Here is a 17798-nt window from a genome sequence, read left to right as displayed (position 1 = left end):
CCCAAAAACGTCCTTGCCTTTGGTGGTGGCCTCCAATGGTTTGATGAGCAGAGGCTCATCGACAAAGTTATCAGCCTTGATGAAGCGGACCCAGACGATGAGTTGCGCGTACGATGGGATATCAGTGGACTTGTCCAACTGTATGGCGTGCCACAGCAATTCCTTGATCTTCTGTATGACCTGAGCCATTACGTCCAGACTCGTATATTCAATTCTGCGTTGGATGGTGTTGTGTCAGAGGGGTATAATTGCCAGTTTCTTCGCCGCTTCCTCCCCAACTATCAGAGATACCATGTCCTTTGCACATGGCAGCACGAGTTCTTCCGCAATGGAGTGAGGCTTTTTAGTCTTGGCAACATGGAGCGACACTCGATACGAGGCCTCTAATACCCGAGAATTGGTCTGATGGCATGTACCCTCTCTGTCAAGACGTGTATTCTTGAGTGCAAGAAGTTTCCTCTCAAAGAACGCTCTCTCCTTATCCTGATAAGGCGCATGTTTTGTAGTCAAATGCCTCTGCAACTTATTTTGTTTCATAGACTCCGGAGAAAACACTTTGAAACAAATCACACACTGAGGCCTCTGTGCCACACTTTTATCCACCACGTAGTGAAATCCAAGGCCCAGAAATTTATCCTGGTAAGAACGTTCTCGAGATTTGCTGGTGGCCTGTGCTGCCATCACAAATAAGGTCTTGAGTCGTACGTGGAGACGTGAATAGACGTTAATGATGGAGTCAGAGTCAGAGTCTGAGATGCCGTGGATCAAACCACGAATTTCCCGCCAAAATGAACTGCCCTTCAGGCCTAAGTCACATTTGCCACGGCGGCCGTGGGGTCTCCAAAATCTACGGCCACTAGCAATTATACGGCGGCCGCAGTATTTCCACGGTCACACAATGTAGCAGTCACATATGTTTTTATTTTTCGGGTAGCCGCACGGCATATTTAGAAATTGTGGAGACCGAAAACGTGGTGGTGCCGTACGGTCTTTGATTTGATGTCGCACAGTGACCTTAGGGCGTCCCTGCGGCTGCCATAGAATGTTCAAGGCAGCCTCAAGGTGTCCGCAAGGTGACCGCAGGGGGGCCCTCAGGCGAACGTGCGGCCAGACGGACGGTAACGAGTGCGTATATATACCAGTTCTTTTTTACTGAAATAACAATATAACAGTTCGGAATATACCAGTATGTGGTGCCCCCAAAATCCGAATTGAATTCGTTCCAGGAGGCTGTTCGGATTGCAAAAAGTTCTATTCCCAAACTATTTTCCCAATAAGAAATAATGGAGTATATTAATCTTTTCCTGGACCCCAAGAAAACCCACTTTTAAGACACTTTAAACTGAAATTCCCCATGTTTAAGATAGAATAAGATGAGTAAATGACCTTCGGTGGCGGTGTATTGTATGTAAACTGGTACAATCACCACATCCAAAGGTCCACACAGGCTCGAGCTCCGGCCTGGGTTCCGATCGCTCGCGCACTCTGCGAGCGCTGCCCCCAGGGCACCTCATCAAACATGATGCCCCCAGAACCACAATCACTTTCATCAAACGCATCGGGCTGAGGTAATCATGGATATTCCAAATTACAATCGGTTTTTCTGTGAAATTAAATCCTTGCCCGACAGTCCGTCACACTACGTGATAGGATTGCTTTTTTGTTATTAGTTAAAACACAAGATGAGTTAAAAAAAAAAACACAAATCAAGGTGAAAACACGAGGTAAAGAAGCGATCGACACACGAGAGATGCTTTCACGAGGACTTCCACCGACGAACTGGATGAACAAAGCGTGAAGATGCGGCTCGAACAGGTGGGGGAGACACGTGAACAAACATGAACGCTTCGTTGTGTTCGGTTTTTTAAAAATGTATTCGGTTTTTAGGGCAAAATTCATTTTTCATTGATAAGAGACTACGGCAGCCGCACGAATAACGTAAGCCCACCGTACGCCCTACGTAGGTCGACGTGGAACGCAACTACGTCACAACTACGGCATGTCGAATTGCTACGGCGAACGTAGAAATGAAAAAAGTTATAACTCCGCGTTATAATTCCACGGCGACCCTTACGGCCTGTAAAAGATAGCCAAACGGCGTAGGGCCACCCTGAGGCCACCGCAGAAACTCTGCGGCCGCCGCACGTTTCTGTCAATTCAGAGGGCGTACGGCCGCCGTATCCTCGCCGTAAAGCAAATGTGACTTAGGCCTCAGCAAGCCCGCGCATCGGCTGGATCCCATTCCAAGTGTCATGTTGCGCCGGTTCCCATACTTTGAACGAACCGTTTATATTACATCCCGTAAAAGCGAACACCGATCGAAAACAGACAATTTGTTTTCGCTGCAAGCGGACGCCCGCGACCCCACGAAATTTGCTCGGCGACCCCACTTGGGGTCGTGCCCCGGGTTTCAAAAACCAAGCGCTAGAGGGTTTGTTGTCTATTTATTTGGCGTGAAGGCGGTACTTTGAATGTACCTCTACTTGTGTGGAATTTGGTCAGGATGCCGGTAATAATTCACCTGTTCTTCATTGAAAGATCCCATGGAATTTTTAATGTCCACCAGCAATCAGTTTTCGTATGTGGGTCCTCTGCTTACCATTACATCCAATACACAGATGGCGCACTCATTGATCTAATTAATCCCTTGCCTGTGAGATGACGGAGTAACAGTTTATAGTCAGGTCGACAATTGTACCCAGGTGAGACAGCTCAAAGGTAAGTGTGCTCCCTCAGAGTCGTCCTGTTGAACACCTATTTCCTCATATTGGATGGTCGCGAGACTACCCTTATTCTCAGGTTTTTGGGTGGTCGCTAGACTCCCTTTATTCTCAGGTTTTTGGGAGGTCGCTAGACTACCCTTATTCTCAGGTTTTTGGGAGGTCGCTAGACTACCCTTATTCTCAGGTTTTTGGGAGGTCGCTAGACTACCCTTATTCTCAGGTTTTCCATCTGTCTGTATGTCTGTATGAAATGGACAGCTCTGGAGGCCAGAGGAGTCAACCGATTTTGATAAAACTTGACTGGTAGGTTCATACCAGGATCTAGTTGTATGCTTTTGAGCATCGTTGCTATGGACGCCACCGTTGCCGAGCAACAGGACTTTGAAATTTTTGAAAAAATCCGAAAAATATATATTTTCCGAAAATCAAAAATCGGCTTCCGCGCTTTTATGCGCACTATAATTAACCTCTTTGTCAAAAATTTTCAGCCCGATCCGTCAAAAACTGTATGACTAGTATGCAATTATTTAGCGACCACCCATGTCGCCTACCGGCTTGTTAAGATGTAATTATGTTTATCCTTGCAGTTACTACCGTGTCGTGTTATAATTTCTCAAACACTCGCAAAGAACCCATCTTTAAGGATGGGTTGATTTCCCCCACCTTTATGAAGTCGATGGCATATTTTATTACCCTTGCCAGAGGAGAGAGAATTGCAGTTGGGTCCATTTGTCTGTCTGTCCGCACATAATGTGCTCATGTAGGCCACAAGCCCCACCTGGTGGTAGCCGGTATTACACATTATCTTTTTTTTCAACCGAGTACTTCGACAAACTATATACAATTAAAATGTGAGCATATCTACAAAGTATGTACAATTGGATGTGAGTACGTCTACAAAGTATGTACAATTAGAATGTGACTATGTCTATAAAGTACGTACTTTAAAACCACACAAAAGTCCTGGTGAGCATCTGCAATCTTTGATGGCTCTTTCTGGTGATGATTTGTAACACCGACTTTCCACAAGGTGGTGCTATACGATATACATTTAAGTAAAGAGAATTAGAGTCCCGACTCTGAACCCCATGGGCAGGGCAATGATTTTTTTTTCTCCTGTAAACCTACCTGTGCACACCTCGAGTACAACCACCATTTTTCAGTCCATTCTGTCCTCCAGTTGACAAATGTATAGAAGCAAAACAAATAGGATGATATTTATAGTATGGCAATTCGCCAACTTCTATTCTTCTCCTTATTCTTCTTCTTCCTCCTCTTCTTTTATCTTCTTCTTCTTTCTTTCTTCTTCTTCTTTTTTCTTCTTCTTCTTCTTCTTTTGAGGTAGCACAAGTCTGTGGAGTGACATCGTCACATAGTCACAAAAGGCTGAAGTGGCACATTACAAGTCATGACCTTGGAGGCCATCTTGCCAGAGCCCCCAGCCTCCCCCGCCCCCCGATCCCACACCCCACACTTTTATAATGTCCATGGTTTTGATGCAGAGAATTGACGTATTTTACTATGACTTGTATTCTACCCTGCATATTTTACTTGTATCATATTTTATCCCATGGCTCTATATTATACACATTCACATAGAGAATTTGCGTCTACCTTGACCCCCCAGCACTATTAATCTTATTTACCCCCAAACACCTTCTTGTGCACACCCAAAGTACCACCACCAGTTTTTAACTCCTTCCACCTGGTGGTTTGGGAATGTATCGAAGTCAAACAAACAAACAAACTGACACTTCTCAAATTATATACTTTATGATACTAGTATTTTCAAAAGCAGGTAATCTTACACATTATTGCATGAACATACCATGCTTCATCTGCACTCAGTGAATCTCAAAAGTTGTTTCTGCTTCAAGATGCATTGCTCTAAGCCCCTGGAGTAGCTTTGTGAACTCACAACTGAACATTGGTGCCTTTGGAGTCTTCTGTACAAATCCTGCAACTTAGAATTAAGGAGTTGAACTTTGAATATCGTCCATCTCCATGCTTTATTTTCTCCAGTAAGAAATTGCAGACAGAACCTATCTGTCAATTGGGCAAGCTCTTAGTCATGGACACATTGCAAGCGTATTAAATTCAAGGACCATACTCCACTATATGAATTACAAAAATGTATGAGCAAAGGTTCATGGTGTTTGTACACGCAATATGACATGCTATCACTAATTTGACATGTAGGAATGCCCTTCAAGTATCTCTTCGAGCTAAGAGCTTCAACTTCACCCTCCCACCGTTCTGCTCCACATCACCCTGCAAGCAGCCGCAGCGCCAGTCGCGGCCAGTCACCCTCTAGTCTAGATGAACACAGCTGTCAACTTCCGAGCCTTCGATCAAAAGACTCTCACTGTGTTAATACCTTGGCCAGGCTTCGTTCAAACAGCCCTCTCCTAATCCCTAACCTACACCCCACAATGTCCTTGGACTTCACCGCACCTTTGTACAAAAATGTCAAAACATCTTTTCATAGTCACATCCCAAAATACGTTTCACTTGTTACATAACTACATTCGTTTATAATCTTCAATTTCCTCCTCTCATCAGTGGTTATTCCAAAATACCATTTCCATATCCAAATACAAAAGACTGTTCAGTCCGATTCCGATTAACAACCCACAAGAATCAAAATATTTGATCTGGTTTGTATCAACTTCCATGGACACAAAATGAGCCGAAAGTTAATCTGAGATCATTTTGACCCCCTGTGATAAGGCCTTGCAACTACTGTGCTTGTAGGGACGACACAATCGGTGCGTAAAATTAAAAATTGAAGATAAAACAGCTAACTGTAACCTGGGGACAACTTTAGTGTTGTCTGTATTTGCCAGAGACTTTAACAACGAGGTTTCTGAAAAATTAGCAGATTTGCTGTCTTGTGACATCAAAAGCACAGAGGATATCACACCTGCCAAATGCAATCCTTATTACCTTCTCCACCAAAGGTGGACAGAGGTTATATTTTGACCCCTGTCTGTTTGTGTGTTTGTCTGTGACCAGGATATATCAAAAAGTTGTGAACAGATTCGGACGAAATTCGGAGGGCAGGTTGGTTGTGTGACATGGACTAATTGATCAGATTTTGATGAAGATCTGGATCCAGAGACAAAGTGGGATTCAGCAATTGGTTCATGTCCATCTATCTGTTTATGATCGAGGAACAACATATTTAAATTGAATGTGACATTTTGAACACGATTCAGAACATAATGACTTGGGAGATCACTTTGCCATATAACAGTATGTTGGCTCTGAATTTGTTCGACGCACATGCGTAGAGAGGAGTCAGATAATTTGTCTGCCTGTCTGGCAATCAAACAAAATTGAAAATCATTCCAAACAGAAAACTTACTGTTTTTAAGGAAGTCACAAAGGACACAAACAACTAGCACGAATAACTAATGTAACATGTTCAATGGGGTGTTGTAGCTGTAATTTTGACTGGGTAAAAAGGCAGTAAAACCCAGAATTTATTTATTTATTTATATGTCTTTAAACCTCTTAAAACCTTTATTTAAATTGAATTATACACAGTACTTGAACACTGCAGAACACAAATCACGGAGGCTATGCTTCATTACGGATCACGGAGTTGCACCATTTGACATATAAGATCCTATGGTCTCCTTAATAATAATTCTAAGAAACATGCTATATATCGATATATAGCATGAGAGGTCATTTGTATCGGGGTGAAGAAGAGGTCCCCAATATGGCTATATACGATGCCGATGGCACTGCGTTCTATGGTGAATAATCAAGACTCCACATCTGAAACTGAGACTCAATGTTATCTTTTTACAGTGCACAAGGGTGATGTATAAAACTGCTTCAGTAGTACTGAACTTCTGGAATTTTTAAACCATCGTTAAATCATTATTTAATTTAAATTGAAGTATACACTCAAACACTACATGGGGTATCGTGTTCCATGAACTCTAGTTTCTTAAATGATTCTTCACCATTGAGAGTTATGGCCAAAAACTCTTTGATTCGATTTTGGTGAAGATCTGGATACAATAACTTATTTAATTTAACAAGTGATTCTTCACCATTGAGAGATGGGGCCAAAAACGAGAGCATGATATTGGGTGGTCGCTAGACTACCCTTATTCTCAGTTTTTCCGTCTGTCTGTATGTTTGTATGTAATAGACTGCTCTGGAGGCCAGAGGAGTCAACTGATTTTGATGAAACTTGACAGGTAGGTTCATACCAGGATCTAGTTGTATGCTTTTGAGCACCGTTGCTATGGACGCCACCGTTGCATAGCAACGGGACTTTGACATTTTTTAAAAATACTAAAAAATATATTTTTTAGAAAATCAAAATCGGCTTCCGCGTTTTTATCCGCACTATAATCAACCTCTGTCAAAAATTTTCAGCCCGATCCATCAAAAACTGTATGACTAGTATGCAATTATGTAGCGACCACCCATGTCGCCTACCGGCTTGTTGAAAAATAGTTGTGTACGAGTTATGACAAAAGTTGGTGGATGAGTTGGGTAGGTGACAAGAACAAGCCGATTCGATTTTGGTTCAGGTCCAAATTCAGATCCACCCTATCATTGGGAGACAAAACATAAACTGTTCACCTGGCAGAGGTATGCACTCTACTGAGTGTTGTTTCAGTTAACAATGTTTGTGAGCAACCAATTACCGTGAAACCAATTTTGTTTTCTCTTTTTAATTGATAGCATTTTATCCAATGCAACAAAGTTTTTCACGTTTTTCTTTATGATCTTTTGTGATTAAGAAAGCGAGAATGTAGCGACAGTATATACAGTAGTTACTGTAATTGCCTTTGCACGAATCTCTCAACCTCTTGCCAAGTGTTCATTTACACCGAGACATCCAAGCTTATTACCCCGGTAGGCGGGTTTATCTATTGCTCCAATCAGCCAAACGAAACCAGGCTAGGAGAGACGATTGCTGTCCCATGTTAGCCGGACTCGTCTCAGCCATGGTCTGAAAAAAATGGCCATGACAATGCAGAAGTTGCAGCCTCAACAAAGTCTCCCGTCGGGGTCGATTTACCCGCAGGGCAGTTATCCCGACGCGACTTGAGTGAAGCGTCACCGAGCTCTAAACAAGCAGATTAGAGTCGATTTAAAAGTGTTGCTTGTCATTACGGGCAGTGGGGGAGTCGAGGATTGGGTGAGTGAGAACAAAGGCAGTCTGACGTGTTTCAGCTTTGGGAGAGTCGATCATTCGCTCTCGCCTTTGAATTCTTGTCATTCGCCTGGGAAATGTCACGACCGAATGTACATCTAAATCCACGTTATAGTTACGTTCACCTGCATTTCAATGTGTGAAATAACAGGTGACTGACCACAACTCTTCCTCAAATAGCAGGACCAAAATTACAAACCAACCTCTTCAAGGGTGAATCATGAAAGTCTTCATTATATATCGTCTTATCTGGCTCATGTACTGTATATATGGATGCGCTGGAGGTGTGTGCACTACTTCTGAGCTGTCTAGCCTGGGTTTCAAATCTCGTCCCAGCTACAAACTGTCATCCTGGTGTCTTGCATCCTGAGTGATTCATCAATGTGTGCCATCCCTCGGATGGACCTGAAACTGGGTGTCTCATCTGCCAACATTAGTTGGGGATGTTAAAGATCCCACGGTCTCCGTCGACACAAACAGTAGGCGAGCTGTTGCCACTGCCCTGAACAAATTCCTGCTACTTCTAATCGAATGTCAGGCATGGAAGGCTGACCCCACCAGAACGTGGGAATATTTGGGACCATAACAGAAGCTATATAGATGTATTTGTCGACCTCTTGTTCTATTGCTGATGTGTATTCAGTCAGTACTCAGACAATGTACTTGTATCCCATGGAAGTGTGTCGTCACAGTGTTTGTGACACAATGTTGTCGGGCTTTTACTTGACCAGAATTTTACTTGCTGTTCCTCAGTTGCACCATTTGACATCACATTATCAGCAGGTGTTTGTTTGATACCGGACTTTCACTTGAGCAAAATTTTAGTTGAACATTGGATGTAGATCAAATTAAAATAATGTTTCATTTTTTTTTTTTTCAGTTGAATTCTCTGCTGCAATTTATTGACGTGTTTAGTGTCATCTGTTTAATTACGAGAGACCAGACTGTTGTTGTCGGACGAGAGTAACAATCAATGACTTCTACCATTTCTCTGGTGAGATCCCACCCTTCTGTTTTTGCTGCTCAAGACCTTTCATAAATATCCCGTTGTTATTTTAGTGTATCTATTGTACTTTCTTTACATGGTTAACCATTGCGAGTGCAATTAACTCAGAGGAATTTTTAAAAGTTTCTGTTTAACCATTAAAGCCCAGAGGATTTCTTCTCAAGATCTCAGATAGTGCAACTGATGAACATCTCGAATTTTGACCATGTGTAAATCAATGTAATTGTTCTTACCTCGGCCACCAAAGGGAGACAAAGGTCATGTTTTTACCCCTGTTTGTCTGTCTGTGAGCATGATAACTCAAAAAGTTGTCCATGGATTCGGATGAAACTTGGTGAACAAGTTGGGTGTGTGACGAGGATGAATTGATTAGATTTTGGTGAAGATTCAGATCTGGATGGAGTCATCACCTGGTGGAGGTATGCGCTCCACTGAGTGTTATTTTAGTTTCCAGTGAATGGAGAGTGAGGAATAGAGTCTTTGATCAAGAGAGCAACTCCTCCATTCGGACGAGACTCAGGTCCGTCATACCAGAGGAGGGAGTAACCAGGGAGAGATACTTGGGAGTCAGAGACGTCTTGAGGGAGGAAAGTTTCTGTTAGGCAGATTAAGTCTGGTTTGTCAGTGACAACCTGTATGGAAAGATCTGTAAGGTTTGAGCGAAGGCCCCAGATATTTGAGGTCCACACTGTTAATGAAGAGGAAGGGGAGGAGGCTTTGGGTGCAAGGGAGGGGAGGGGAGGGGGAGGGTAGGACAAGGGAGGAGGGTGGGGGGAAGAAAGGAGGGTTGTTGAAAGAGTGTGGGGGATTGCAGAATAGCTAGGGGAGATGAGGAGGAGAAAAGGTTCTGTGGTGCTGGGGAAGAGGAGGGGCAAGAGAGGGGGCAGAAGGCAGTTGAGGAGTTGAGGAGGTGGAGTGATGAGATGGAGGTGAGAGGGCAGGGAAAGGAGGCAGCTTTGTGGATTATGGGGGGGAGGAACTTTGAGAAGGGTGAGTGAGGGCGGTGAATGGTGGGAGAAGGGTGAGTTTGGAGAGGTGAGGGGGAAGCTTGGAGGGAGAAGAGTGTAATGGTTACTTTGAGACGGATGGGGTGAGAAGGGTGAGTTGGCACTGAAGTTGGACAAAAAGAATGGTTGATGGAAAGTGAACATCCATAGCAAACGGGCGTTTTATAAAATTTTAGTTCAGAGATGCGATGAAAGACATTTATTGAAGGATGCAACAAAGGCGAATTCAGAGAATGGAGAGAAGAAACGCTGTAACGGTTGGACTTTTTAAGACAAGGTATGAAGGAGTGGTCGAATTGAGAGCAGTCTGTTGAAGTAGAAGAAGAGTGGTGAATTGTGATACAGTAAAGAGTACCACACGTGTGAAAGAGGAAGATAAAGCATTATAAGAGATCGTTTTTATTATTATTTTTTGAGAGAGTTTTCATCGGATTAGGTAATGGAAAGGTTGTAGAAAAAAATTGTGAGGTGAATTTGGATCGGTAAACACAGAGGGTGGAAACAGATCACGTGGTTATGGGAGAAGCACGTGGCTACGGGAGGTGTATAGTCAAAAGTGAATTTATTTATTTTAAATAAGGATTGCGTAACATTCGGAAAAGGGAAGGTTGAAGTAAAATCGTGGAGGTGTATGGTGAATTTGGAACTGTAAACGCAGAGTTAAGCTGCTGGGTTGATGAAAGTATCAGGAAGAGCCGAGAGACACGTGGATACAGGAGGTGTATAGATAGAAACGATACACCAAAGATTATTATTTTTTGATGGATTTTTGAAGAATAGGTAAGATTCGGGAATGGGAGGTTGTAGGAATAAATCGTGAAGATAATAGCGAGAGTGGGTCAGCTCAAGTAGAATAAAGATGGTTTGCCAGAAGAAGAAGAATAATAATAAGAAGAAGGATCGGGATTCGTGGGTATGCAGGGAGAAAGATAGTTTTTTTGTTTTGAATTCAAGACAAGAAAGAGTGTTTAGTTGGGAGGGATGGGGGCGTTGGGAAAGTGGAGAAAGTCGGAATTGAAGGTAATAGGGAGAGAATACAAATAAAGCGATTGTATACTGAGAGGTGAAGGATGGGTAGGCCTCAAGGAACCTGGTAAGACAAGGTCGATGAAAACTCACAACATAGCACGATTTTTGAAACAAAACTGAACTAGGAACACACAAAAACATGGAGGTGAGAAAATAAACAGTTAAAATGGGACAAAAATCGACCAGCAACTTAACTTTGAGAAAGTCGACAGAGACGCCTGAGAGAAACCTGCCATTGCTGCCAACCCAGAACCGTTTCACTCAATTTCACCCTATGCCGTACCATCTGTCATCCCTCAGACCAGCAAGTAGCAGCTTCTTCACTCACTGCAGATCTGGGTAAAGCTTTCATCTCATCTGACCACTTACAAAGCTTTCATCTGCAGCCTGATGGCGTACTGCTCTCCCATCTGGCCTGGTGCTCCTGCCTCCCACCTTTCTCGGCTTCACGCTGTGGAAACCAAGGCATTTCGGATCATTGGCATCTCCTGCGATGAGGCTGTCTTTGGGCCTCTCATTCTCTCACTGCAGGCAGGTCGGTGGTCTTTCTGTCTTCTACCATCTCCTCTCCAGTCTCACCCCCCACCCCTCTGCTCTTTCTGCTATTTGTCCCCACCATATTTCCACAGGGGCTCAAGGTGCGCCAACAACCCCCTTCTGGTGAAACTACCAAAATCACGAATCACTGCTCACCTTCACTCTTTCATTCCTCTTTTTCCCCGCCTTTGTAATAAACTCCCTCACTCTGTTCAATCCCATTTTCCTCCAGGCCTTCAAAACAGCTGTTCACCACCACCTCTTATCATCCCCCATCCAAATCGTAGATCTTTTCTACCCTCGTTAATCCACCCCAAACCCACCTCCTTCAAATTCCCTGCTTCCCTTCCTGAAAGTCCCTGTAATATCCATCTTGTATACCCCGTGTTCCCTGCCCTATCCCTCTCGCTTCCACAGATCTCCTAATGTCTATGTTATCCACTGTTTTGTCCTTTCCACTCCCGCCCCTCTTGTCTCATTCCCCCTTTGCTGTGCGTTGTGTGTTCGCTCTCATACGAGCCTTGACAAGGTATAAAAAATACATATATATCTGGATCCGGATATGAGAATATTTTTTTTAGTGATTCGTCACAATTGAGAAATCGGGCCAAAAACGACATCTCAAAAAGTTGTAGACAGGTTATGTGATACAGACAGATATATTGTGGACAGGACAGATACAGACGCGGCCTATCGGTGGGATACATAACAGAACCTGTTTAGCCTGGCAGGGATACGCACTCTACCAAGTGCCGTTCTCATTTTTTTGTCTGTGAATTACCACGGTGATAAGAGACCACCAAAGACTCAAGGAAAACGTGTTATTTGGTTTAATTTCTCAGTATTATAATAACATTTGGAAACAATGAAAAAGTGACAGCATAACTTGTGGAAAAAAAGAGAAGGGAGCTTTCAACACAGCATGTTGTTTCACAACAGTGAGTGCATGTATCCATGTATGCACCATATACGTTGGACACCAAAACATTGTGAGAAAAGCAGCGGGAAGCCAGCCCGCACAGATGTATTTTGACACATGCACGTACACAAAAAGCACAACTCCTTTGGCATGCTATATGACGTGCTAGAAACACTTTCAATCTGATCTTCATTCATTCTGCATCAAACGCCTTTCAGGACGTATAGTATATTTATGCATATATATATATATATATATATATATATATATATATATATATATATATATATATATATATATGTAATGCGACAAAGTATATAAATATACAATATTTACATTTACAGGTGTGTGTATATAAATATACATACAGCCTGGCTGTTATAGACTTCCAAAGGTGCATGTAAACAGGTTTTACTCTTTTTATCATAAAAAGGGGTGGGTCTATAGGTGCTCCTCTCTTCGATGTCATTGAGAAGTCTTTCATATTGGAGGGCTGCATAGGCGTCCAAGGGTCTGTCACATGTGGAGGAGCTGACCCAAAAAGTGACGTATTGATCACGCGTCGATCGAGACCAGCCACGAAAGACGTGCGCAGACAAGAGGAGAGCTCGTTGGACACAGATCTTGGCACAGAGCACAGTTGGTTTGAAAGAAGTGCAGGTGCAAGATATACTTGAACTAGTCTTTGGTTTAATGTTTCTTTATATAAGGCAATCTTGTGTCGGGAAAGTCTTGAAATGATCTTGATTGACATTTTCCTTACCTGCTCATGATATAGTTTTATCCAACTCTTCCATGAGCTTTGCCTGATATAACAAAAACAGTTGTACAACTTCTTTTTAATATGGTGCCAAGGGAACTGAAATCTGCTGAGGTTTGAGGTTCACTTGATGATGTGATCACATGTGCCGCTTCATGTGCAGTGCCAGGTGATCAGAGCGAGAAAATGCCCGCTCGCACAGATGACATTGAAAAGGTCGATGACCGGTATGTTTCCGGTAGTGGCGAGTCAGCTCATCCGATCGGGCAAACTTCCAGCCGCAACCTTCCCAGTTGCACTGGTATGGTTTCTCACCTGTAGGATATAGAGAGAGAAGCTTTAGAACACTAGAACAAGGTAGCATCCAATAAAAGTGTCAAAAGTCTTTTTGCAAGCAATAACATGCCAAGGTACATAAACCATATCTCGAAAATTCTGCACTGACCAATGTGATGTGTATATCAATACTGGTCGATGTAGCCAAGTAACGCTATTTAATAATTTAATATATCGAAACAACACTGGTTGGTTGGCCTGGTATGTGTTTCCACCTGAGGACGGAGCTCAGCATGATGCTGGCTGGCATCCCAGGATCAAACCCTGTCATTTATACTCATGTGCATTGATCGATTGTCCATTCATTTCCTTGAGAGTCCTGTAAAGGTACTGAGGTTGCCCTACATGTGATAATGTATGAGATCATTGACGAGCATTTAGCCTCGTCCACACTATCATTCATGATTAACAATCTTATAACGCAAGTTATAATTGACATGAAAAAAGTTTGATGGTATAACTGAATTTGTTGTTCAGAATGAACAATTTCCACAAAATAAGAATAAGTTGGATGAAAGAATGGCCGAAGACATGGACTGAAAGAGGCAGTTACTGTATTCCCAACTATTTTGAGAATCACATGCTTGTGGAAGACCTTCAAGACCTGAACTCCAGCAAATGTCTCTCCCGAAATGTTCGATGATCTTTAATAAAAAGTGAAACCCTGCATCAAAGACATTTCGTTACACCTGTAGATTGGCTCGAATTAACACTTCGGTTTGAGGCACGGCCGCGTGTTCCGCTCCTGTCGGCTGTCCATTCGAAACTGATTGAACTGAAAATTTGAACCCGATCAAAGGATCTCCGTTACAACTGACATTCAAAAAGATGACTGCTTTTACGTCCAATTCATACCTGTCCGATTTTAGTTGACATTCTCAGTTTGCCAGTTATGCATGAGAGTTTGGACGAGACTTCAGACATTATATCTAGTTTAAAAAAACATTGTTTTCGTAAAAAAATTTTTTTAATCTTTTGTGTACTTTGGAAGTTGAATACGCGTCTTTTAAAACATTTGTTCTTAAACTTTATAAAAACACATTGCATATCTTTGAGAAATCTGGCCGTTAAGTGAAAATGTCTTCCGACATTTCGAACGAATTGTTTGATAAGCCAACATAACGTCGCACCCCCCCCCCACACACAGACACACACACACACACACACACACACACACACACACACACACACACACACACACACACACACATACTCCTCTCCCCAAATAATGAACAAGTTGATGTGTAAGGAATTGGATCAAGCAGAAATGTCACCTTGTAGCAGTAACACTGACAACAACGTCATAAACACCATAATGAGCGTAATGGGGATACTTTTATAACCTCATTAAAGGGAGCTTTGTGTTTTTACCTTCAGAGCGCAGGAAAGAGTTACAATTGTGCACCATGGCAGTCTTGCTGACTCCCCCTGGCCACTAACCTGTCTGTCCCTCTCTCTTTTCATCTTCTCTCTTGGGTTTCCATCACGTGAGATTTCTTTCTTCTGATAGACTTTTGAAATACTGCATGTTAAAGTGGAGATTTCTCAATGTCCACATAATTTCCAAGTGTTTTTAATCCTTGAACGTTTTCACTGCTCAGATTATCTGATATATTTGTTGATATCAGGTAGGGGGTCTTTACCTGGCCTAGAGGTACGCACACTCACCAATGACCTGTCTGGCCTGGGTTTGAATGCATCCATCAACTGTCACTCTGATGTTTCTCATGCATGCGATCAATGTTGTTGTCGCTTATGAAGATGTGGTGGCCGGTGAGCAACATTTGTTAAGCTGGGTGTCCCATTTTCTTGGATTAGCTGATGGATGCGAAAGATCCCACAATGTCTTTCGTGAAGCAGAGGCGAGTTATCGCCGGCACTTTGGCTAAATTCCAAATTTGTCACTTTTACTCCATCGTCAGGACTGGCCACCTGGTTCATGAAAGACTTGAGCCAAAAATGATCCCCAGTTGACCCCACAAGAAGGTGTGAATATACTGTTTAAAATGGCCTTATCTTCATCTTACATCTTATGTCGTCATCCCCACGTTCTTCTGATTCAATCACAAATGTCCAACAGTGTATGTATGAAAACAGCACTAGAGACAGTGCAGCATGCCCACCTGTATGTGTTCTCAGGTGCGCTTTCAGATGTGAGCTCTTGGTGTACGTTTTTCCACATCCTGGGTACTCGCATGTGTGTGTGGCGGTGCGTTTTCGCGAGCCCCATGAGCGTCGACCCCGCTTGCCAGGGCAGGCCTTGGGGGCAGAGATGAGCGTGTCTCCAGTTGACGCTGGGCCGAAGCAAGCAGCAGAAGAAGCAGAAAAAATTCCAGAGGCATCGAGGAGTGGGGATGAGGGAGGAGTGACAACACCATGTTGCTGCGACAGTCCCGCAGGTACCGGCTCCCTGCATAGCAAGTTGAAATGACCCTCGAAATGAGCAACGGCATGTTGTTGGTGGTGATGTTGCTGTGACTGTTGATGTTGCTGCTGATGACGATGTGGTGGACAATAAAACCTGCCATAGGCCATTTGGAATCGCCTTGGTAGGGCAAAGGGTGGTGGTGATGGTTGAGGGTATGATCCCTGCATACAGTGCGGGTTTGGAGTGGCAGAACAACACGAAGACTCGTCCAAGGCACCTGTGGGGCTACCGGGTGCTTGTAGCTGGCGGAAGGTGAGGGGAAGCGGTGGAGGGGGCACTCCCGGCTGCCTGTAACTGCAGTGTGGTGTTGACCCATTTGGCATTGATCGATGACCTTCCACCATCGGGAAGTGCTCCTGTTTTATTCCCTGTCCAGCTTGTTGAATCTGCACAAGAGGGATGAGGCGTTGGCCCGTCATGCTTTCCTGATGCTCTCGAGCATCAGCGACCTCGATGTAGTGACACCCTGGGAACCTGGCATCCTCCGATTGGGTTGCGTACCCGGAGGACAAGTCCACGTCTGCGGTAAACAGCTCTGCCACCAAGCTGGACTTACTCCCGTACACGTGCGGGTCACCTGAGAACGAAGACACGTAGCCATGTGCCGAGGCTCCGGATTCGCGCTCAGCATAAGCGCCCGCAGTGCAGCTTTCGGGAGTCTCCGGGAGCGTGTACTGCGAAGGGGTGGCCGTGGCACCTTCATGCATTCCCGACGCCACGACACTGCAGCTCCCCATGGTGGACTGAGACCCGAAAGAAAGAGGCGTCCCAGGGTCTATCCCACACATGGAGAATGCCGGTCGGGGCGCAGAGTTGTTCAGGATGAAATCGATGTCGAGCAACTTTCCCAGCTCATCTTCATCACGTCTCATTTCCCCGTCGACGCCGGGAACCTTCCACATCTGCTGAGGGAAAGCAATTGGCATTTACAGACCTTTAAAATGTCCACGCAAGTGCAACAGCGAACCTGCACACCAGGTATCCATCCATTTCGGACACAAAGGTACAGGTAGAAGATATGAGAGCTTCATCTGCAGCTTCACGTGTCATCTTAACCCTGAACATGACAAACATGAAGTGAGGGGTTCGAAAGTGTCGAAACACCTGCAGATGAAACATCAATAAGTTTCCTCACACGGGTTTACCTTGAACCATGCGCGCTAATTGTCACCGCCGTAAGAGTAACACTACCCATGAATTATTAAGTCAAAGTGAAGACCACATCACAGTCGGATACCCGACAGTATCAGCATATTCGCACATGTCAACCCCCTCCACCTCCCCAAGTACTCAACCCCCCCCAAGTACCCCTGCTCTTTACAATCCAAATTTTTCTTACATTCAACTTGTCGAAACGCCTGTCGAAAAGATCTCCGTAGGAATGTGCAAAGGTCGAGATCGATGGCAACCCGGCGTCAGCCACGGCCATGACTGACGATGCGGAGCACCCTCGGAAACAGCCCCCCCCCCGCAGGAGCGCTCTCAGACCACGTGGAGAGCGTTTAAAAATATTTTTTTTTAAACAAAAAAAAAACTTCTTCGAGCACGATCGGATCGAGGAGCCGCGTCCGTGTAACGGTGTCTCGCGCGCTTCGCGACTGGCCGCGTCCTCGCGGAACCCCCCGCCAGATATGGTGCGGTGGGCGGAGTCAGGCCGGCGTCGACCGAGCTCTGGCCTCATGATGACGCCGCGCACCGCGCCAATCGCCGCGCGGGAAGCTGGGAAACCGCGCTCGCCACGAGCTCCATTGGCAGCGCTGCTAAATTTAGTCGGAATATAAAAGCGCGGCGGCTTTGGGGGAACACCCGGTCTGCGCTCGTCGATCGCTGGAATCCCGTGTTTAAAGCGCGGAGGGGGCCCACACGCG

The 17798-nt window shown here is 44.3% G+C and overlaps 2 protein-coding genes across 3 annotated transcripts in view; both read right to left on the bottom strand.

Annotated features, from left to right (window-relative positions):
* The window catches only part of LOC147032959 (uncharacterized), a 40049-nt gene extending 38221 nt beyond the window's left edge, over positions 1 to 1828 (bottom strand). The window contains exon 1 of the mRNA XM_085858871.1: positions 1387 to 1828. Within this exon, the coding sequence (XP_085714997.1) occupies positions 1387 to 1559 (173 nt within the window). The 5' untranslated portion in view covers positions 1560 to 1828. The remainder of the gene's footprint in view (positions 1 to 1386) is intronic.
* A 10473-nt stretch (positions 1829 to 12301) lies between these two features.
* LOC147032958 (uncharacterized) lies at positions 12302 to 17564 on the bottom strand. Of its 2 annotated transcripts, none has more exons than XM_085871021.1 (3): positions 17270 to 17564; positions 15626 to 16835; positions 12302 to 13481 (listed from the first exon to the last, which is right to left on the bottom strand). In XM_085871021.1, the coding sequence occupies exons 1-3, from the start codon at positions 17357 to 17359 to the stop codon at positions 13306 to 13308; spliced, it is 1476 nt and encodes a 491-aa protein (XP_085727147.1). In that variant the 5' UTR covers positions 17360 to 17564; the 3' UTR covers positions 12302 to 13305. The 2 variants fall into 2 exon arrangements, with proteins under 2 accessions (XP_085727147.1, XP_085727148.1); XM_085871022.1 differs by having other exon boundaries at positions 15626 to 16832; positions 17270 to 17560.
* Between the last annotated feature and the right edge of the window lie 234 nt (positions 17565 to 17798).

The sequence above is a fragment of the Eptatretus burgeri genome, chromosome 2, assembly GCF_056783735.1.
Source record: "Eptatretus burgeri isolate ZD-2024b chromosome 2, Ebu_testis_v1, whole genome shotgun sequence".
Lineage (NCBI taxonomy): Eukaryota > Metazoa > Chordata > Myxini > Myxiniformes > Myxinidae > Eptatretus > Eptatretus burgeri.
This window is presented reverse-complemented; position numbering and strand designations above follow the sequence as displayed.

Excerpts from the sequence above, each read along its gene's own strand:
- LOC147032958 (XM_085871021.1), bottom strand. The coding sequence starts at position 17,359 with ATGGCCGTGGCTGACGCCGGGTTGCCATCGATCTCGACCTTTGCACAT. Across the intron at positions 16,836-17,269 it reads GGCGTTTCGACAAGTTGAAT|CAGATGTGGAAGGTTCCCGG; the intron begins GTAAGAAAAATT and ends GCTTTCCCTCAG. Across the intron at positions 13,482-15,625 it reads GCACCTGAGAACACATACAG|GTGAGAAACCATACCAGTGC; the intron begins GTGGGCATGCTG and ends TATATCCTACAG.